The sequence below is a fragment of the Salvelinus namaycush genome, chromosome 35, assembly GCF_016432855.1.
Source record: "Salvelinus namaycush isolate Seneca chromosome 35, SaNama_1.0, whole genome shotgun sequence".
NCBI lineage: Eukaryota > Metazoa > Chordata > Actinopteri > Salmoniformes > Salmonidae > Salvelinus > Salvelinus namaycush.
Window position 1 is genome coordinate 19,583,268 of NC_052341.1, and position 18,702 is coordinate 19,601,969.

Here is an 18,702-nt window from a genome sequence, read left to right on the forward strand (position 1 = left end):
GCAGCCAAAGCCATTCCTATACCGCTGTAGAATGGTGCAGCCAAAGCCATGCTGCTTTTACTGTAATACAAAATGTCATAACAAAAGGTAATCATGTTGGGCATGATCAGTCGGTCACACATGGATAATAACCTACCGACTGTTCGTTAACCCATCTCCCATTATCTTCCCTGCAGTTATCATCCAACCATCCTAACCATAACCATCCCTTCAGTAGCTTTAGTGCTAAGCCTTTTAGCCAAGACATTGGTGTGTTGATTGGCAAGTGGAGAGGCAGGAGATGTGAATATTGCAGCAGCCACTGTTGTTTCTATACATATCCATACTGTCTGGTATTGCTGTGGTTGATTTTGTATATACTGTATGTTGATAATGCTGCTGTACAGATACTGCTGATTTGATTGAATGAAGGCCCTGGACTGACACTGACATGTCTCCATGAGGATGCCTCCTTGATTCCATCAGATGCATTTCACTAATCAATAGACATACATCATCTAACGTAGCTACATACAATATTGTGCCACAGTGGATTTTCACCACTGGGATGAGACGCCCTCTTCTTGCACAGCCTGGATTTGCAGGGGGGAATGTTTTTAGGAAGAACACAGGCTACAGAAACAGGCAGGCAGGCTCTTGAGCCTCAGATGGTTGCTGTCCCCCTCTCTCTCCGACTGTGGGAGAGACTCAGCCAATCTGTGCACGGTGACGCTGCACAAGGCTGGATCTAGACGCGCTTCATCATAATATTTAACACACCCAACCTCAATCTCACATGCGAAGGACAGTGATTGTCTTTTTCCTTGCTCACACGGCACACTGTAGTCTATCTCCGCGAGAGAAACCCAATCGGCACCTATCCGAATTATTTGTTTGATTCGTCTCGCTTTGGTTGTTTTGTATTGGCTGTCTTTATTCGGGATTTGCTGTGAACATTGCCATTTATTCTCATCCTGGGTCGCTTACTGTACTTTGCCTGCTGCGCCTTTACACGTTGTTTTATCGTTTCTAGTGGCAAAGGAGGAGTCTTTCGAATAGTCTTCTTTTAAAATTATATTTTGACATATAAGCGCTCTCTGCGCTTTTCCTATCCCGGACTGGACCAATGCGTAGCCCGTGCCCAGCGGATCCACGACAGCTCCGTTTCTCACACAGCAGAGTTCACGCTCAATGGCCGGACCGATGTGCGCCAGCAGACCCTGCCAACATACACCTCTGATGGATCATTTATCTACCGTTTTCGAGCTTCTTTCGGGACCCTTGCACTTCCTTTATACCTTATATTGTGCGTAAAGCCTTGGGGTCGGAGCTGTAGAGCGAAAGCAATTGAGATAATGCCGCTTTCCCAACTCGACCGTTGGTCTGAACCGAGTCGACCTGTTTTACCTGGGCGCATGCGGAGAATCCTCTCGTTCTGAATCACAAAAGAAGCCTGCCGTCTGGATTTCTATGTGGTTGGGAATACACAAGTTGAACACTGAAACATTTAGTCTACTCAAGACGGCAAGAAGTGAAGATGGTTACGTGTTCAACGTGTATTTCATTAAAGTGGCATCCAGCGTGATAAACATAATCAGTGATGTAGTGAGTCTGTTCATATGCGTGCTCATCATTTGCAGTAAATACTCGCAACTGCTCAAACAGGGGACTATGAAGATGATACTCTTCCGTAAATTCCGAGTTTTGATTCTCATGGTGTTTCTAATCGCCTGCTCGATGCACATCATGATAGACTTGTTACCAAAGCTGGAAAGGCGCAGCAACAGCGGCTGCTCCTGCTCGCACAAGCCGAGCGAGGACCCTCAGAACTGGGCTAAACACCGAGCCAGGTCGGGAGTGGAGTCAGGCTGGCCTAACAAACACACACTGAGAATCCTTCAGGACTTCAGCAATGAACCAAACTCTAACATCTCTTCCCATTCTCTGGAGAAGAACCCCAAAGCGGGAAACAAAACGGAAGTTTTTAAACGGCTTGAACATTATGCACAAAATGGTGACAAAAAGAGACGGTTCATACAGGACACTGTGGTCACCAAAAACATACCTGTCAAGAGTTCAAGGTTGCTGGCTCTGTTTGACCACCCGTTATTCAAGAGAGCCGTACCGTCTCTGACCGACGAAGACACATTGTTCAACGTCAACACAGACATCAGATTTGACCCCAACGCCGCCACAGAGAATCAGGAATGGTAACATATATTTTTATAATTTATAGACCATCACCACAATCGAAAAGTGATTATTAGCCTCTTTAAATTCAACTCAAGACAATAAAACAAACAATACACCTAGGATATTATGTGTAAATTACAAATTTCGGCTTGTTATTTCACATTAATAAAGGTGTTTTTACACAAATGGTTATAGGCTACCTAACCATATTAGCAAATGTCCCTCTTGCAAATGCAAGTCATGTCATGTCAAAACATGTCACCTCTTAACATATGAAACACTAAAAAGGAGGGTGGTCCAGGGCTACAGAAAAGCATACTCATGTCATACTCCCCATTGTAATAACACGGATCACCTCTCCTTTCTCCTCCCTCCCCTCTTCCCCCCAGGCACGCTGAAGGGAACATGGAGGAGTACACTCCAACAGGAGGAGAGCTGACGGCTGACTCCTACCCCAACTGGCTCCGCTTCCACATAGGGATTAATCGATATGAGCTCTACTCCAGACATAACCTAGTCATCGATGCTCTGCTCAGGGACCTGGTCTCACAGAGAATCACCAGCGTCGGTAAGTGAGAGGAGAGGAGAGAAGGCAGCTTCTCTAAAGCCTTGTCTCAGGTCTGTTTGTACTTTAAGCCAAACCTTATGTGATATAGCAGGGTTGGGCAACCCTGGTTCTGGAGAGCCGCATGCACTTCATTGTTTGAGTTGAACCAACATGGAAGTCCAGGTGTGTTGAATTTAGACTTAGCCGTGGGAAATGGGGGTGCTGCCGAAACCCCCTGCAAAATCAGAATTTAAAAAAGTATATATATATATAAAAAAATGCCGCACCCCCACCCACAAACAGCTATGAATTTATTTTTGACTATGAATTTAGGCAATCAGTGAACTGATACATTTTCTCAGTTGGTCAGGTGTGGTGCCTACAGTGTAGTTGGAACACAATTCTGTAGTACCTGCGGTACTCCAGGAACAGGGTTGCCTACCCCTGTCATTGAGGTTGAGAAACTAGCCTGGTTCCAGATCTGTATGTGGATTGTGTAGCCAAATCCTCTGACTATCATTGTTACAGAGGACTTGGCAAAGGCACATACAGATTTGGGACGGGCTAGTTTCTCCTCTGTATGGCACAACACTAGTCAGAGTAGTTAGCTAAACTAAGCACATAAGGGTCTTTCAATAAACTAGGGTACCAGTGAGGATTTCCCACACTGGACAACTTGTTACAGCTGTTGATAAGTCATTGATAATAATCTGCTAATTTGTTTCATGTCATTACATTAAGATATAAGGGAGGATCATAGCTATATTTAATACAATTCATAAGTTGATGTTTAGTTCTTTGTCATGGTTGGTGTCATGATGGATTTTTGTAAGAACCTGTGACATAAAACAGTACTTTTCTGGCCTTGCATTTATGGCAGTGTAAGTTGACATTACTTCATATATTAAGCATTAATCAGTTAAATTTGACAATGAATGTGAACCCTGTAAGAATCCTGGATCTAGCTGTCGGACAGTTTGTTGTATAGAGATGTCAGAAATGCAGTGTGACTACATAACATTTTGTGTCTTCTTATGTTACGGGGTGAAAACAGCTTTCATGGGCACACAGATCCAAAATAATGAATTCAATTGCAAAATCGAAAGCCCCTAACCGAAAGAGTAACCTTAACTTGATACTTAAAACCTAAATTGATACTGTCATTAACGTGTTTTTTCAATAATTATGCCTAATACTTGTTGGATGGGCATTTGGTGTCCAGCTGATTAGTTACGGCGTGATATTTTCACACATCATCTGATCTAGAAAGGAATTTTCCGAATGACAGTCAAGTGACAAGCAGCTGTTCTGATAGCACATGCGATGCAACAACAGCCCAAGTGCTGGAAAAAAAGTGGTTTTGAGGAATGTCCAGAATAATTTGGTGTCTCATTCGTTACGTCGGTGAAGAACGTTGTGCCTGGATCCACGTTGGGTCTAATATCCCTAGCGAATTGATGTTGATCATCTGTTGTTGTCTGCTTGATGTACAGCAGGGTGTCGTTAGATTTAACAGAGAAAGCATCAAGGTAATGAGTTCATGTTTTCATATGTTTTTGTGCCTCAGATTGGACACGGTCTACTTTGCGCAATTGTGTAGGATATACTATTGCGCAACACCCAACACTATTCTGATGAATTATTCTGGCTATAGTGACAACAAATGGCATACCTAGTGGGCCTATTCACAACATGATCTGGTAATGAAATAACATGACAAATACATTTCGGTTTCCATGTTACACCTGCAATTTTAAACAATACAATTTCCTCAATTGTAATTATTGTAGTCAATTTAAAAGTTCTCCAGCTCCCTTATAATTATCTGTGATTACGTTATTGCTCCGTTTTTGTTTGAATTTCTGCTGCGGTAAAACCACGTGTGGTTATTATTAGGATGACAACATCTAATGTTGGCTTCAACTTGTCTTTCCATACAAATCCTTCCATTTCAAAAGGAACCTGGTTGTTGCTCACTTTCTCATTATAAAAACAGCGATGGTGTAATTCAAATGGTGAGATGAATGATACTGCTATTCATGGCTTTATTATGTGTCCTTGCGTCTGCCACATAGGCTACAGAAAAATAGGCATGCATCCAATCTATTTAGTCAGGCGATGTCCACATTATTCTCACATATTTTAGAATGAAATAATAATTGGAATGTTAATGCATTGGCAAGGCCTACATTTTTTTTTTTTTAAAGTGGTAAGGGCCTACTTTTTTGGGACACTTTTTGCATGCATTTTGGGGGAAGTGGGCCCTAAATGTACAATGATATAAATTATACAACTGTGTTACATTGAGGTCCTTGAAAATTACAGTTAAGTGCTTGAAAAAGTCCCTGAAAGTCCTTGAATTTGATTTGCCAATGTCTGTATGATCGCTGCTTAAAGGATGTATAGTATTAGTCCTATGTTGGGGTGTTGGTGGAGTTATGGGTCAATTAGCATATATTCACTTTTATTCCTCTAAGTACACAGGTAGAACTGCATAAAAATCTTTTTTATTTTTGTTTCAAACCATTTTGAAATGTTGATCCCAATGTCACACTTTGGCTCCATTATTTTATTCATAGAAAGACCCATAAACAGATCTGGAACCAGGCTATGTTCTCTCTCCAGATCCACACACAGTGAAACCAGAGAATGCAGGGTGGATGCAGCTTGGTCTGGCAGTATGGTCAGCTACATGCTGCTCCCTCCAGCCCATGTAATTACACAGCTATATGACTGAGGGGCTAGGATGTGAATGTCAATTGAGACTACAAAAGCCAGCAGTTGGTAGTATGGGTTTTGCTTTGTATAGCAGGCCTAGCTACAGTCAGACCTACTTCACTCATTTACAGAAGGAATACAATACAAATGATAAACAAATATTAGATATTGTATATTGATAGTGTATGAAAAATTCAATTTTGTAGATAATAGGTGATATATTTGGTCATGTGAATTTGATGAGTTTATTTCCAAAAACGCAATATTTGACATTTGTGTTTTTTCACCAGGAATTATTGCTTATAAGTACCTTCATGTGTGTGTCAAATATTACTGTTGTCAGATTTTTAATTCATAGATTCTAGGGGTCTATGGTCTTTTCTCAATAGGGGGTGCTGTTTTCACTTTGTAAAAATTTCGTTCCCAAATTAAACTGCCTCGTACTCAATTCTTGCTCGTACAATATGCATATTATTATTACTATTGGATAGAAAACACTCTCTAGTTTCTAAAACCGTTTGAATTATATCTGTGAGTAAAACAGAACTCAAGTTGGAGCAAACTTCCTGTCAGGAAGTGAGAAATCTGAAATCAGGCAGTCTGTTCTAGGGTCAGTTTATTAATTTGCATGTCTTCTATTGGTCGACATGCACTGCATAGGCCTTCCCCTAGATGTCAGCAAGTAGTGAGAATTGGAATGGAGTTGCTAGGCAGATCTGAGGCCATATAAAGGGTCTGGGTACGTGGGGTACACTCTTTTCAACATTCGCCATGACGCAAGACAGACCTCAGGATGGCGTTCTGGAAAGCTCTCGTTATAGGCCTTAGATATATCCGGCTCTGATTTTATTCGATATAGGTGTTAAAGACATCATAATGTAGTTATTTTAAACCGAGTTATATCAGTTTATATCAGTATATTGCGATTTTCGGATATTTCTTTGTGCTGCGTTATAGTGAGTTGGGCACGTCTTCGCCACATGGCTAATGTTTACTGCTAATTCCAAAGTTGAAGGCGACAATCTACAACCGAGCAACGATTCTTCTGGACAAAGGACAACTTGCCCAAGATTCTGATGGAAGCTCATCAAAAAGTAAGAAGTATTTATGATGTTAATTCGTTGTTCTGTACTATAACTACTATTCCGCCATTCATTTCGGTGCGGTCTCGCTTTAACGCACGCTGTATGTCGTAGTAACGTTAATTTTAAAAATCTAACACAGCGGTTGCATTAAGAACTAATGTAACTTTCATTTGCTGTCCAACCTGTATTTTTTAGTCAAGTTTATGATTAGTTACTGATTAGATTAGGTGCCTCTCCCAAGATTTCTCCCGACATTTTGTTGGCAGCTTGGCTACTATTCTCATTGTATAACCACGATTTGTGCCGCTAAATATGCACATTTTCGAACAAACTCTATATGTATTGTGTAATATGATGTTATAGGACTGTCATCTGAAGAAGTTTGAGAAGGTTAGTGAAAAAATTAATATCTTTTGCTGGTTTATTCGTTATCGCTATTGTTGGCTTGAATCAATGCTGTTGTGTGGTTGGCTATTGTAGTAAGCTAATATAATGCTATATTGTGTTTTCGCTGTAAAACACTTAAAAAATCTGAAATATTGGCTGGATTCACAAGATCTTTGTCTTTCATTTGCTGTACGCTGTGTATTTTTCATAAATGTTTTATGATGAGTATTTAGGTAATTCACGTTGGTCTCTGTAGTTATTCTACTTGCTTTGGTGAGAGTTGTGATGGTGGCTGCAATGTAAAACTATGATTTATACCTGAAATATGCAAATTTTTCTAACAAAACATATGCTATACAATAAATATGTTATCAGACTGTCATCTGATGAAGTTGTTTCTTGGTTAGTGACTATTTATACCTTTATTTGGTCGAAATTGTGATAGCTACCTATGCAGGAAAAAAATGGTGGGAAAAAAAAGTTGTGTCTTTTGCTATCGTGGTTAGCTAATAGAAATACATATTGTGTCTTCCCTGTAAAACATTTTAAAAATCAGAAATGATGGCTGGATTCACAAGATGTGTATCTTTCATCTGGTGTCTTGGACTTGTGATTTAATGATATTTAGATGCTAGTATTTACTTGTGGCGCTATGCTAGGCTATGCTAGTCAGCTTTTTTACTGATGAGGGTGCTCCCGGATCCGGGATTGTGACCAAGTAGAAGCTAAAATGATTTTTTTCCTGCATTGTTTAGCTGGAATGGAGTGTGTCTATTCTGTATATTTGAGTGTGATATTTGGTTGTCTCACCTAGCTATCTTAAGATGAATGTACTAACTAAGAGCATATGTTAAATGACAAAAATGTTCAAAGTATTTTACATACAGATCTCATATTACTGTATTGATATATATTGATGTCAGAAATGTATCATTTGTACAGTTCTTTATAAAAAAATGTAATTATTTGTTACATTTGACTGTGTAAATCCTAGCAGTACTAATTCTTTTTCTGAGAGAGAGGTCGTATATACACTACCGGTCAAAAGTTTTAGAACACCTACTCATTCAAGGGGTTTTCTTCATTTTTACTATTTTCTACATTGTAGAATAATAGTGAAGACATCAAACTATGAAATATCACATATGGAATCATGTAGTAACCAAAAAAGTGTTAAACAAATCAAAATCTAGATTTTTGTATTTGAGATTCTTCAAATAGCCATCCTTTGCCTTGATGACAGCTTTGCACACTCTTGGCATTCTCTCAACCAGCTTCACCTGGAATGCTTTTCCAACATTCTTGAAGGAGTTCCCACATATGCTGAGCACTTGTTAGCTACTTTTCCTTAACTCTGCGGTTTGACTTATCCCAAACCATCTCAATTTGGTTGAGGTCGGGGGATTGTGGAGGCCAGGTCATCTGATGCAGCACTCAATCACTCTCCTTCTTGGTAAAATAGCCCTTACACAGTCTGGAGGTGTGTTGGGTCATTGTCCTGTTGAAAAACAAATGATAGTCCCACTAAGCCAAAACCTAATGGGATGGCGTATCGCTGCAGAATGCTGTGGTAGCCATGCTTGTTAAGTGTGCCTTGAATCTGTTCACCTACTCTGCGTCTCACAAAGACACAGCGGTTGGAACCAAAAATCTCACATTTGGACTCATCAGACCAAAGGACAAATTTCCACTGGTCTGATGTCCATTGCTCGTGTTTCTTGGCCCAAGCAAGTCTCGTCTTCTTATTGGTGTCCTTTAGTAGTGGTTTCTTTGCAGCAATTCAACCGTGAAGGCCTGATTCACACAGTCTCCTCTGAACTGTTGATGTTGAGATGTGTCTGTTACTTGAACTCAGTGAAGCATTTATTTGGGCTGCAATATCTGAGACTGTTAACTCTAATGAACTTCATTAGAGTTAGGGAACTGGAACAATAGTGGCCATCTTGAAGCATGTGGGGACAACAGACTGGGATAGGGATTGATTGAATATGTTCGTAAACACACCAGCCAGCTGGTCTGCGCATGCTCTGAGGACGTGGCTAGGGATGTGGTCTGGTCCGACAGCCTTGCGAGGGTTAACACGTTTAAATGTTTTACTCACGTTGGCCACGGAGAAGGAGAGCCCACAGGCTTTGGTAGTGGCCGTGTCAGTGGCACTGTATTGTCCTCAAAGCTTTAATTTGTTTAATTTGTCTGCGAGCAAGACATCGATGCCCGTCGCGGGGGCTGGTTTTCTTTTTGTAATCCGTGATTGACTGTAGACCCTGACACATGTGTCTCGTGTTTGAGCCGTTGAATTGCGACTCTACTTTGTCTCTCTACTGACGCTTTGCTTGTTTGATTGCCTTGCGGAGGGAATAGCTGCACTGTTTGTATTCGGTCATGTTTCCAGTCGCCTTGCCATAGTTAAAAGCGGTGGTTCGCGCTTTCAGTTTTGCGTGAATGCTGCCATCAATCTACGGTTTCTGGTTAGGAAAGGTTTTAATAGTCACAGTGGGTACAACATCTCCGATGCACTTGCTAATAAACTCGCTCACTGAGTCAGCGTATACATCAATGTTATTGTCTGAGGCTATCTGGGACATATCCCAGTCCACGTGATCGAAGCAATCTTGAAGCGTGGAATCCGATTGGTCAGACCAGCGTTGTATAGACCTGAGCATGGGCGTTTCCTGTTTTAGTTTCTGTCTATAGGCTGGGAGCAACAAAATGGAATCGTGATCAGATTTGCCGAAGGCAGGGTGGGTGAGGGCTTTGTATGCATCACGGAAGTTAGAGTAGCAATGGTACAGAATGCTACCAGCTCGTGTCGCGCATTTTATATGCTGATAGAATTTAGTAAGTCTTGTTCTCAGGTTAGCTTTGTTAAAATCCCCAGCTACAATAAATTCAGCCTCAGGATGTATGATTTCCAGTTTACATAGAGTCCAGTGAAGTTCTTTCAGGGCTGATGAGGTATTTGCTTGGGGGGGATGTACACGGCTGTGACTATAATCGAAGAGAATTCTCTTGGAAGATAATGCGGTCGGCATTTGATTGCAAGGAATTCTAGGTCAGGTGAACAAAAGGACTTGAGTTCCTGTATGTTTTTGTGATTACACCATGAGTCGTTAATCATAAGGTATACACCCCCGCCCTTCTTCTTACCAGAGAGATGTTTGTTTCTGTCGGCGCGATGCATGAAGAAACCGGGTGGCTGTACCGACTCTGACAACATATTCCGAGTGAGCCATGTTTCCGTAACACAGAGAATGTTACAATCTCTGATGTCTCTCTGGAAGGAAACTCGTGCCCCAATTTCGTCCACCTTGTTATCCAGAGATTGGACATTGGCGAGTAATATGCTCGGAAGCGTGGATGGTGTGCTCGCCTTCTGAGTCTGACCAGTAGGCCGCTCCGTCTGCCTCTCCTGCGGCGACCGCTTTGTTTTGGGTCGACCTCTGGGATAAGATCACATGTCCAGGGTGGAGGTCCGAATAAAGGATCCTCTTCGGGAAATACGTATTCCTGGTCGTAATGTTGGTAAGTTGACATCGCATTTATATCCAATGGTCTTCCCGGCTGTAAGTAATAACACTTGAGATTTTCTGGGCTAACAATGTAAGAAATAATACATGAAAAAACTATTAACTGCATAGTTTCCTATGGACCTGAAGCGAGGTGACCATCTCTGTCGGCGCCATCTTTTGCAGCAGAGGTAACTCTGGGTCTTCCTTTCCTTTGGCGGTCCTCATGAGAGCCAGATTCATCATAGCACTTGATGGTTTTTGCGACTGCACTTGAAGAAACTTTCTAAGTTCTTGACATTTTCCATATTGACCGACCTTCATGTCTTAAAATAATAATGGACTGTCGTTTCTCTTTGCTTATTTGAGCTGTTCTTGCCATAATATGGACTTGGTCTTTTACCAAATAGGGCTATCTTCTGTATACCACCCCTACCGTGTCACAACACAACTCAAATCCATTAAGAAGGAAAGAAATTCCAAAAATGAACTTTTAAGAAGGCACACCTGTTAATTGAACTGCATTCCAGGTGACTACCTCATGAAGCTGGTTGAGAGAATGCCAAGAGTTTGCAAAGCTGTCATCAAGGCAAAGGGTGGCTACTTTGAAGAATCTCAAATATAAAATATATTTTGATTTGTTTAACACTTTTTTGGTTACTACATGATTTCATGTGTTATTTCATTGTTTTGATGTCTTCACTATTATTCTACAATGTAGAAAATTGAAAAAATAAAGAAAAACCCTGGAATGAGTAGGTGTGTTAAAACTGTATATACAGTATATCAAAAAAATCCTTTTTTTTTTCGATTAGTAATGTTACTGTCCCCACTACAACAACATCAAATATACCTCAATTCATGTCATTCTTTAGCATTTCATTCATTCTTATGGATGATTGCTCCTACTGGGGAGTGCCAATATGTGTTACGCGGAGTGGAACCCAAGAGCAGACTCAGACGAGGAGACTGGGATGAAGTAACCAAGGTATTTATTTAAACACAGGGGGAAGATGGAGTGCAGGCCAGGGAAAGCTCGGATGGGTTGCAGGAAACCAGGTGCGGAGGCTGAGGCTGGAGCGACAGGGGTTGGGACAGGGTAAGCAGGTCCGGAGGGGAATCCAAGGGAGTAGTTGCGTGGGGAATCCAGGACAGAGTAGCAGGATGACGATACGTGGGACTGGAGACAGGGACCAGAGTCAGAGCGGGCGGAACTGTAGCGGAGAGGAAAACAGCGGCAGGCAAGGAAAGCAGGCACAACAGGATAACAGGATCTAACCGGAAAAAATGGCTAGAAGCGTAGACTGACTGAGCAGAGATTACGATCTGGCAGCGTGGAAGTGGCAGGGCTGAGTATTTGTAGAGGTCTTGATTATGGAACAGGTTGCAACTGGTGGGGATCTGCTCTGACTCCAGCACACCTGTCTCCGCCCACACAATCACACACACGCAGAGAGAGGGAGAGGGAGAGAGTACTGGGAGAGTGGCGGCAGGTCAAGGAGACACAGGATGAGCAGTAGAGGTCGTGGCAGGAGCAGATGTAACAATATGACCGACCGGTGGCTTCAAAAGTGTCTCAATGGCCAATACATAGCATCAGCAATCCAGGGTTTATATACATAATTGGTTACGATCCCTCTTTATCTGATTTCTGCCACGGAACTTCCCCAGGCTTCCTGTTTTAGGGAAGCCTGGTATGCGACGAGGCTAAGTCAGGGCATCTGATTACTAAGTGAGTATGCAAACAGTCTAGAGACTAAAGGACTACTCTCCTTTGTACAGCACTTGTCAACATCTCTTTAACATGAAACAGCATTTTCTTCTTTTGAAAGACCATAAATGTGATTATTTTCAGTGCTGCTTCTTTGACTGATCGTGTCAATAAAGCATAGCTGTTTTACTGAAGAGAAAACCTTCACCTTGGTGACCATTCACTAAAGCACACAGTTCAATCTAAAGCACACGGTTCAATCTATTAAGCTTTAGTGGCTCTCTTTTGGGGGCAATATGTTTTACTGACCAAGAAAGTGACTTTGTTGAATTTTGTCAATTATTTGATGGCTTGTTATGTGTGTGTGTGTGAGAGAGAGAGAAGGTGTGAGTGAGTGAGTGAGAGATTGAGAGACTCACACAGAGACCGAGTGACTGAGAGACACACACAGAGACCGAGAGACCGAGAGACACACAAAGAGACAGACAGAGACCGTGAGACAGACACAGACCGAGAGACCGACAGAGAGACAGACAAAGACAGACAAACAGACGGAAGAAAGAACACGGAGAGAGAGAGAGAGAGAAGAGAGAGAGGAGAGAGAGAGAGGAGAGAGCGAATGAGTGAGAAATAAACACAAAGAGAAGATAGGCTATGCCCACTGTCCACAAAATGAGGTGGAAACTGAGCTGCACTTTCTGACCTCCTGCCAAATGTATGATCGTATTAGAGACTCACATTTCCCACAGATCACAAAGACCCACAAAGAATTTGAAAGCAAATCAAACATTGATAAACTTCCATATTTGTTAGGAGAACTATCGCAGTGTGCAATCACAGCAGCAAGATCTGTGACCCGTTGCCATGAGAAAAGGGTAACCAGTGGAACACAAACAACATTGTAAATACAATCTATATTTATCTGTTTATTTATATTCCCCTACCTACCATTGGTACTTCAAAAAATGTCACATAACATTTGAAATGCCTTTATCTTTTTGAAGCCTTTGTGAGTGCAATGTTTACTGTTCATTTCCATATAATTGTTTTTTGTTGTTTTTTGTTGTCATATTTGTTGATTGTTTATTTCACTTGCTGTGGCAATGTAAACATGTTTCCCATGTCAATAAAGCCCCTTTGAATTTAATTGAGACAGAGAGCGGGAGTGAGAGAGACAGAGAGAGAGACAGAGAGAGAGACAGAGAGAGAGACAGAGAGAGAGACAGAGAGCGAGACAGAGAGAGAGACAGAGACAGAGAGAGAGACAGAGAGAGACAGAGAGAGACAGAGAGAGAGACAGAGAGAGAGGTGGAAACTGAGCAGCACTTCCTAACCTCCTGCCAAATGTATGACCATATTAGAGATGCAAAAACAAAGCCAATTTCACCCATATCTGTTGGGTGAAATACCACAGTGTGCCATCACAGCAGCAAGATTTGTGACCTGTTGCCACAAGGAAAGGGCAACAAGTGAAGAACAAACACCATTGTAAATACAACCCATATTTATGTTTATTTATTTTTCCTTTTGTACTATTTGCACATAATTTGAAATGTCTTTATTCTTTTGGAACTTTTGTGAGTGTAATGTTTACTGTTCATTTTTATTGTTTATTTCACTTTGGTTTATTATCTAGTTCACTTGCTTAGGCAATGTTAACATGTGTTTCCCATGCCAATAAAGCCCTTAAATTGAATTGAATTGAAATTGAGAGAGACAGAGAGAGAGACTGAGGGAAGAAAGAACAGAGAGAAAATGAGGGAAGAAAGGAGAGAACAGAGAGAGAGAGAACAGAGAGCAATGTGATTGCACTCTCTATCCTTCACCTTCCAGTCTCCTTCCTGATCAAACAAACACTGTGATATCATCTGTCACTCACTCTAAGTACACTTGGTGCTTTCAAGACAACTGGGAACTCTGAAAAAAACGAGGTCAAATCATGACGTCAGTGATCTTCAGGTCGGAAAGTCGGAGCTCTAGATAGATGCCAGAGTTTCCGACTTGGAATTCTGAGTTGGATGACAGTTCAAAAAGATTTTTCCCATTCTGAGCTCGTTTTTCTTCTCCAGAGTTTCCAGTTGTCTTGATCACACTAAAGTCTGAGATCTCTGAGTTCTGAATTCCCAGTTGTTTTGAGAAACTGTTAGACACACAGTCTGAAGTGAATCAGTGGGAGAGGTTGACCATCCTCTGGGGGGGGGGGGGGGGGGGGGGGGGATCATTACATGATTGACTAGATCATATTTGATGGTATACTCTATAATGTCATTCGGTGAGAAAATGATTCTGCCATACTGTACATTTGCTACCAATGACTATTTTTGTTGTTTGTATTTTTTCCAACAGCCATGAAATCTGGAGGCACCCAACTGAAACTAATCATGACGTTCCAGAACTATGGACAGGCTCTGTTCAAACCTATGAAGTAAGTAGACTGCTTATGTCAACCTACATAGATTTGTGTGTATTGTGTATATGTTGTGTAATTTGATAGATATTACTTGTTAAATATTACTGCACTGTGGGAGCTAGAAGCACAAGCATTTCGCTACAGCCGCAATAACATCTGCTAATCACGTGTATGTGACCAATACAATGTGATTTGATTTGACTGCATATGCCAACTGGAAATGCGTGATGTATTGGTGATGTATTGTATAGGTTCAATAGGCTATTTGTACAGTTCCGCAAGGGGATCATCTCAACGTGGTCTCAGAGCATTTCGTAAATCCAAGACACTCCATTTAGTATCATATGTTACGTTTCGTATGGTATGTATTAATGAGTGGATGTCCATCATCCATTTCGTATAATATGATATAAATTACAATTCGTATGATATGTTACGAAATGCAATTCGTACAGTATTTTACGAATTTGCAATACGTACCATATGTTACGAATTTGCAAAACGTATGATATGTTACGAATTCCAATTTGTTTTGGGTAACATTCGCAAGGGGTGGCTAATGCTAATGTTAGCTAACTAGCTAACGTTAGCTAGGCTAGGGGTTAGGGTTAGTGGTTAATGGTAGGGTTAGGAGTTAGGTTAAAGGGGAAGGGTTAGCTTAAAGGGTTAAGGTTATAACATGCTAAGAAGTTCCAATATAGCTAAAAAGTAGTAAGTAGTTGCAAAGTTGCTAAATAGCTAAATTGCTGAAGTTGTCCGTGATGAGATTCAAACACGCAACCTTTGGGTTGCTAGACGTTCGCGTATACGCCCACCCATCTGTTGCTAGACATTCACATTATACTGTACGTCCACCCACCCACCATGAACGACCAACCAACAAACCAAACAACCACCCACCCACCCTGAACGACCAACCAACAAACCAAACAACCACCCACCCACCCTGAACGACCAACCAACAAACCAAACAACCACCCACCCACCCAACCACCCACCCACCCTGAACGACCAACCAACAAACCAAACAACCACCCACCCACCCTGAACAACAAACCAAACAACCACCCACCCACCCTGAACGACCAACCAACAAACCAAACAACCACCCACCCACCCTGAACGACCAACCAACAAACCAAACAACCACCCACCCACCCTGAACGACCAACCAACAAACCAAACAACCACCCACCCACCCAACCACCCACCCACCCTGAACGACCAACCAACAAACCAAACAACCACCCACCCACCCTGAACGACCAACCAACAAACCAAACCATTTTTTTCTGACACTTTTTCTGACACACATATTCTGACCAAATAGCTATTCATAAACATAACTAAAAAATACATGTTGTATAGGAAATGATAGCTCCATTAGTTCTTAATGAAATCGCCGTGTTAGAATTCTAAAAATAACTTCATTACGATATGCAGCTTCGGTATAGCTAGAGTACCCAAAAGCTGGGCGCCGACGACTAGTTCACATGTACGACAGATATATGAAATAGCATCATAAAATGTTTCCTACTTTTGCTGATCTTCCATCAGAATGTTGTACAAGGTGTCCTTTGTCAAGAACAATCGTTGTTTGGATTTAGAACGTCCTCTTTCCCTCTCGATTTAGCAAGCACACTAGCCAAGTGGCACGAATCTCTCCATGTCAACAAACGGAAGAGAACGGAACACGGCAAAACTCCCGAAAAAATTTCAATAATCTGATTAAACTATATTGAAAAAACATACTTTACGATGATATGGTCACATGTATCAAATAAAATCAAAGCCGGAGATATTAGTCGTCCATAACGGCAGCTTATCAGAAGGCAAATCCAGGCTCCTTCTCGCGCCTTCCTGAAAACAGGAAATGGGTGACACGTCATTCCAAGAGCTGTTATTCCACTTCAGACCAAGATAAACACCCCATTTCTTCTCTCACCGCCTCTTGACATCCAGGGGAAGGTGTATGACGTGCATGTATACTAATACGTATCATGCCCATTTATAGGCAGGACCTAGAAGAGAGCATAGTTTTCAGACTTTCCACTTCCTGGTCAGGAAGTTTGTGCCAAATGAGTTCTGTTTTACTCACAGATATAATTCAAACGGTTTTAGAAACTAGAGAGTGTTTTCTATCCAATAGTAATAATAATATGCATATTGTACGAGCAAGAATTGAGTACGAGGCCGTTTGAAATGGGCACCTTTTATCAGAGCTACTCAATACTGCCCCTGCAGCCAGAAGAAGTTTTTAAATAAAAATAGAAAAGGTTGGAGACCTCTGATCTAGATGAATAAAGGTTAAATGAAAACAATAATTATTTAATTGATCCTTATTTGTATTCAGGTTGGCCATACTGTGATGATAATATACTTCCTCATGATAGACTTGGTCCTTTAGTCCTAATCCCTTTTGTGATTGTTGTAGCTAGCTGGGTTTGAAATGTAATTCCTTTTGTTATCGTAATTGTAATTTAATTGAGGGTTAATCATTGTCACCCTCCTGTTGTGTTTGGCCTCAGTGTCAGTGTGGAGAGCTGGGTTAAGCCTGTGGATGATCTCAGGGAGGAGGAGGATGAGGAGCAGGTGGCGGAGGCAGAGAGAAGCTATTCAGAGGCTGTCATAATTACTAACTCCTTCAGTCTACTCACATAAAGTCAAGCTAGACACACCTCAAATCACCCTGACATAACTTTGTGTGTGTGTGTGTGTGTGTGTGTGTGTGTGTGTGTGTGTGCGTGCGTGCGTGCCTGCCTGCCTGCCTGCCTGCCTGCCTGCCTGCCTGCCTGCCTGCCTGCCTGCCTGCCTGCCTGCCTGCCTGCGTGCGTGCGTGCGTGCGTGCGTGCGTGCGTGCGTGCGTGCGTGCGTGCGTGCGTGCGTGCGTGCGTGCGTGCATGTGTGTATGTGTACGCAGCAGTAACATCGCAAAGAGGCTCAGAGGAGGAGCATACCAACAAATACTGAAATACAATACAAATCTATCCAGATTATCTCTCTGCGGTACACTAATATTGAACTTAAAACAGAAACAAATCTATTTGTTGTCTGCAGCTGTCAACTCATCTCCGGTAGTATCCCCTTGGTGTTCCTCTAATCTAGAGAAAGGAGGGGCAGGAGGAGTATGAGGGTTGTCTTCACTCCCCCGTCTTGATACACTTCATTTAACAAAACATCCCAACTGTCTTGACTCCACAGTTGGACGCCATTCTCCGTCCATCCAGCTGAATTGGCATACATATCCTGTCACTCCTCCATACTATCCCCAATTTTGTTTGTTTACTATGCTTGTGGGGACTTCTGGTCCCATCCACACACACACACACACTGACATACACGCACACATACACACTGACATACACGCACACTGACATACAGTGACATACACGCACACACCGTTCCATAACACCCCACCAACTCACACTTCTCTCCTCAATCTGTTGACGTGTTGCCACATGGTGCATCAAAGAGACAGAGGTGCAACATCAAAGACTTCATAGGGCGTCAGCTTCTCCTCTGAACACAAATGCATCATGGGAGAGATCGGGCTCCTTCTACCAGTAAACCAGCGTCAGAATAGAAAGGTACAGAGCAGGTGCAGAGCAGAAATCCAATAGTGCTGCTCTGTATCGATCCCATGTCTTTCTCTCTCTCTCTCTCTCTCTCCCTCTCTCTCTCTCTCTCTCTCTCATATCGACAAATATTGAAATACAATCCAAATCCATTCGGATTATCTCTCTGCGGTGCACTAATATTGAATTTAAACAAAAACTAAATTACAGAAATGAAATTACGTTTGGGATTTAAATCTATTTGTTGTCTGCAGCTGTCAACTCATCTCTGGCAGTATCCACTTGGTGATCATATCCTCTCACTCCTTGTATAACTGACCCTGTGGGGACACACAATTCAGTCCCATTCAAACTCCTATTTTCCCTAACCTTAATCCAAAAACCTAACCTTAACACAAAAACCTAACCTTAACCCAAAAACTTAACCCTAACCCTAAACCTAACCCTAGCTCCTAACCCTAAAACTAACCCTAATTCTAACACAAATACTAATTCTAACCTGAAACCCTAAACCCACTAGAAAAATTATTTGACCTCGTAGGGACTAACAAAATGTCCCCAGTTGGTCAATTTTTGTTTGTTTACTATTAT

The 18,702-nt window shown here is 41.8% G+C and overlaps 1 protein-coding gene across 1 annotated transcript in view; it reads left to right on the top strand.

Annotated features, from left to right (window-relative positions):
- The first annotated feature begins 770 nt into the window (after positions 1-770).
- The window catches only part of LOC120029529 (extracellular serine/threonine protein kinase FAM20C-like), a 65,838-nt gene continuing 47,906 nt past the window's right edge, over positions 771-18,702 (top strand). The window contains exons 1-3 of the mRNA XM_038974791.1: positions 771-2,189; positions 2,562-2,740; positions 14,473-14,551. Of these exons, the coding sequence (XP_038830719.1) occupies positions 1,450-2,189; positions 2,562-2,740; positions 14,473-14,551 (998 nt within the window). The 5' untranslated portion in view covers positions 771-1,449. The remainder of the gene's footprint in view (positions 2,190-2,561; positions 2,741-14,472; positions 14,552-18,702) is intronic.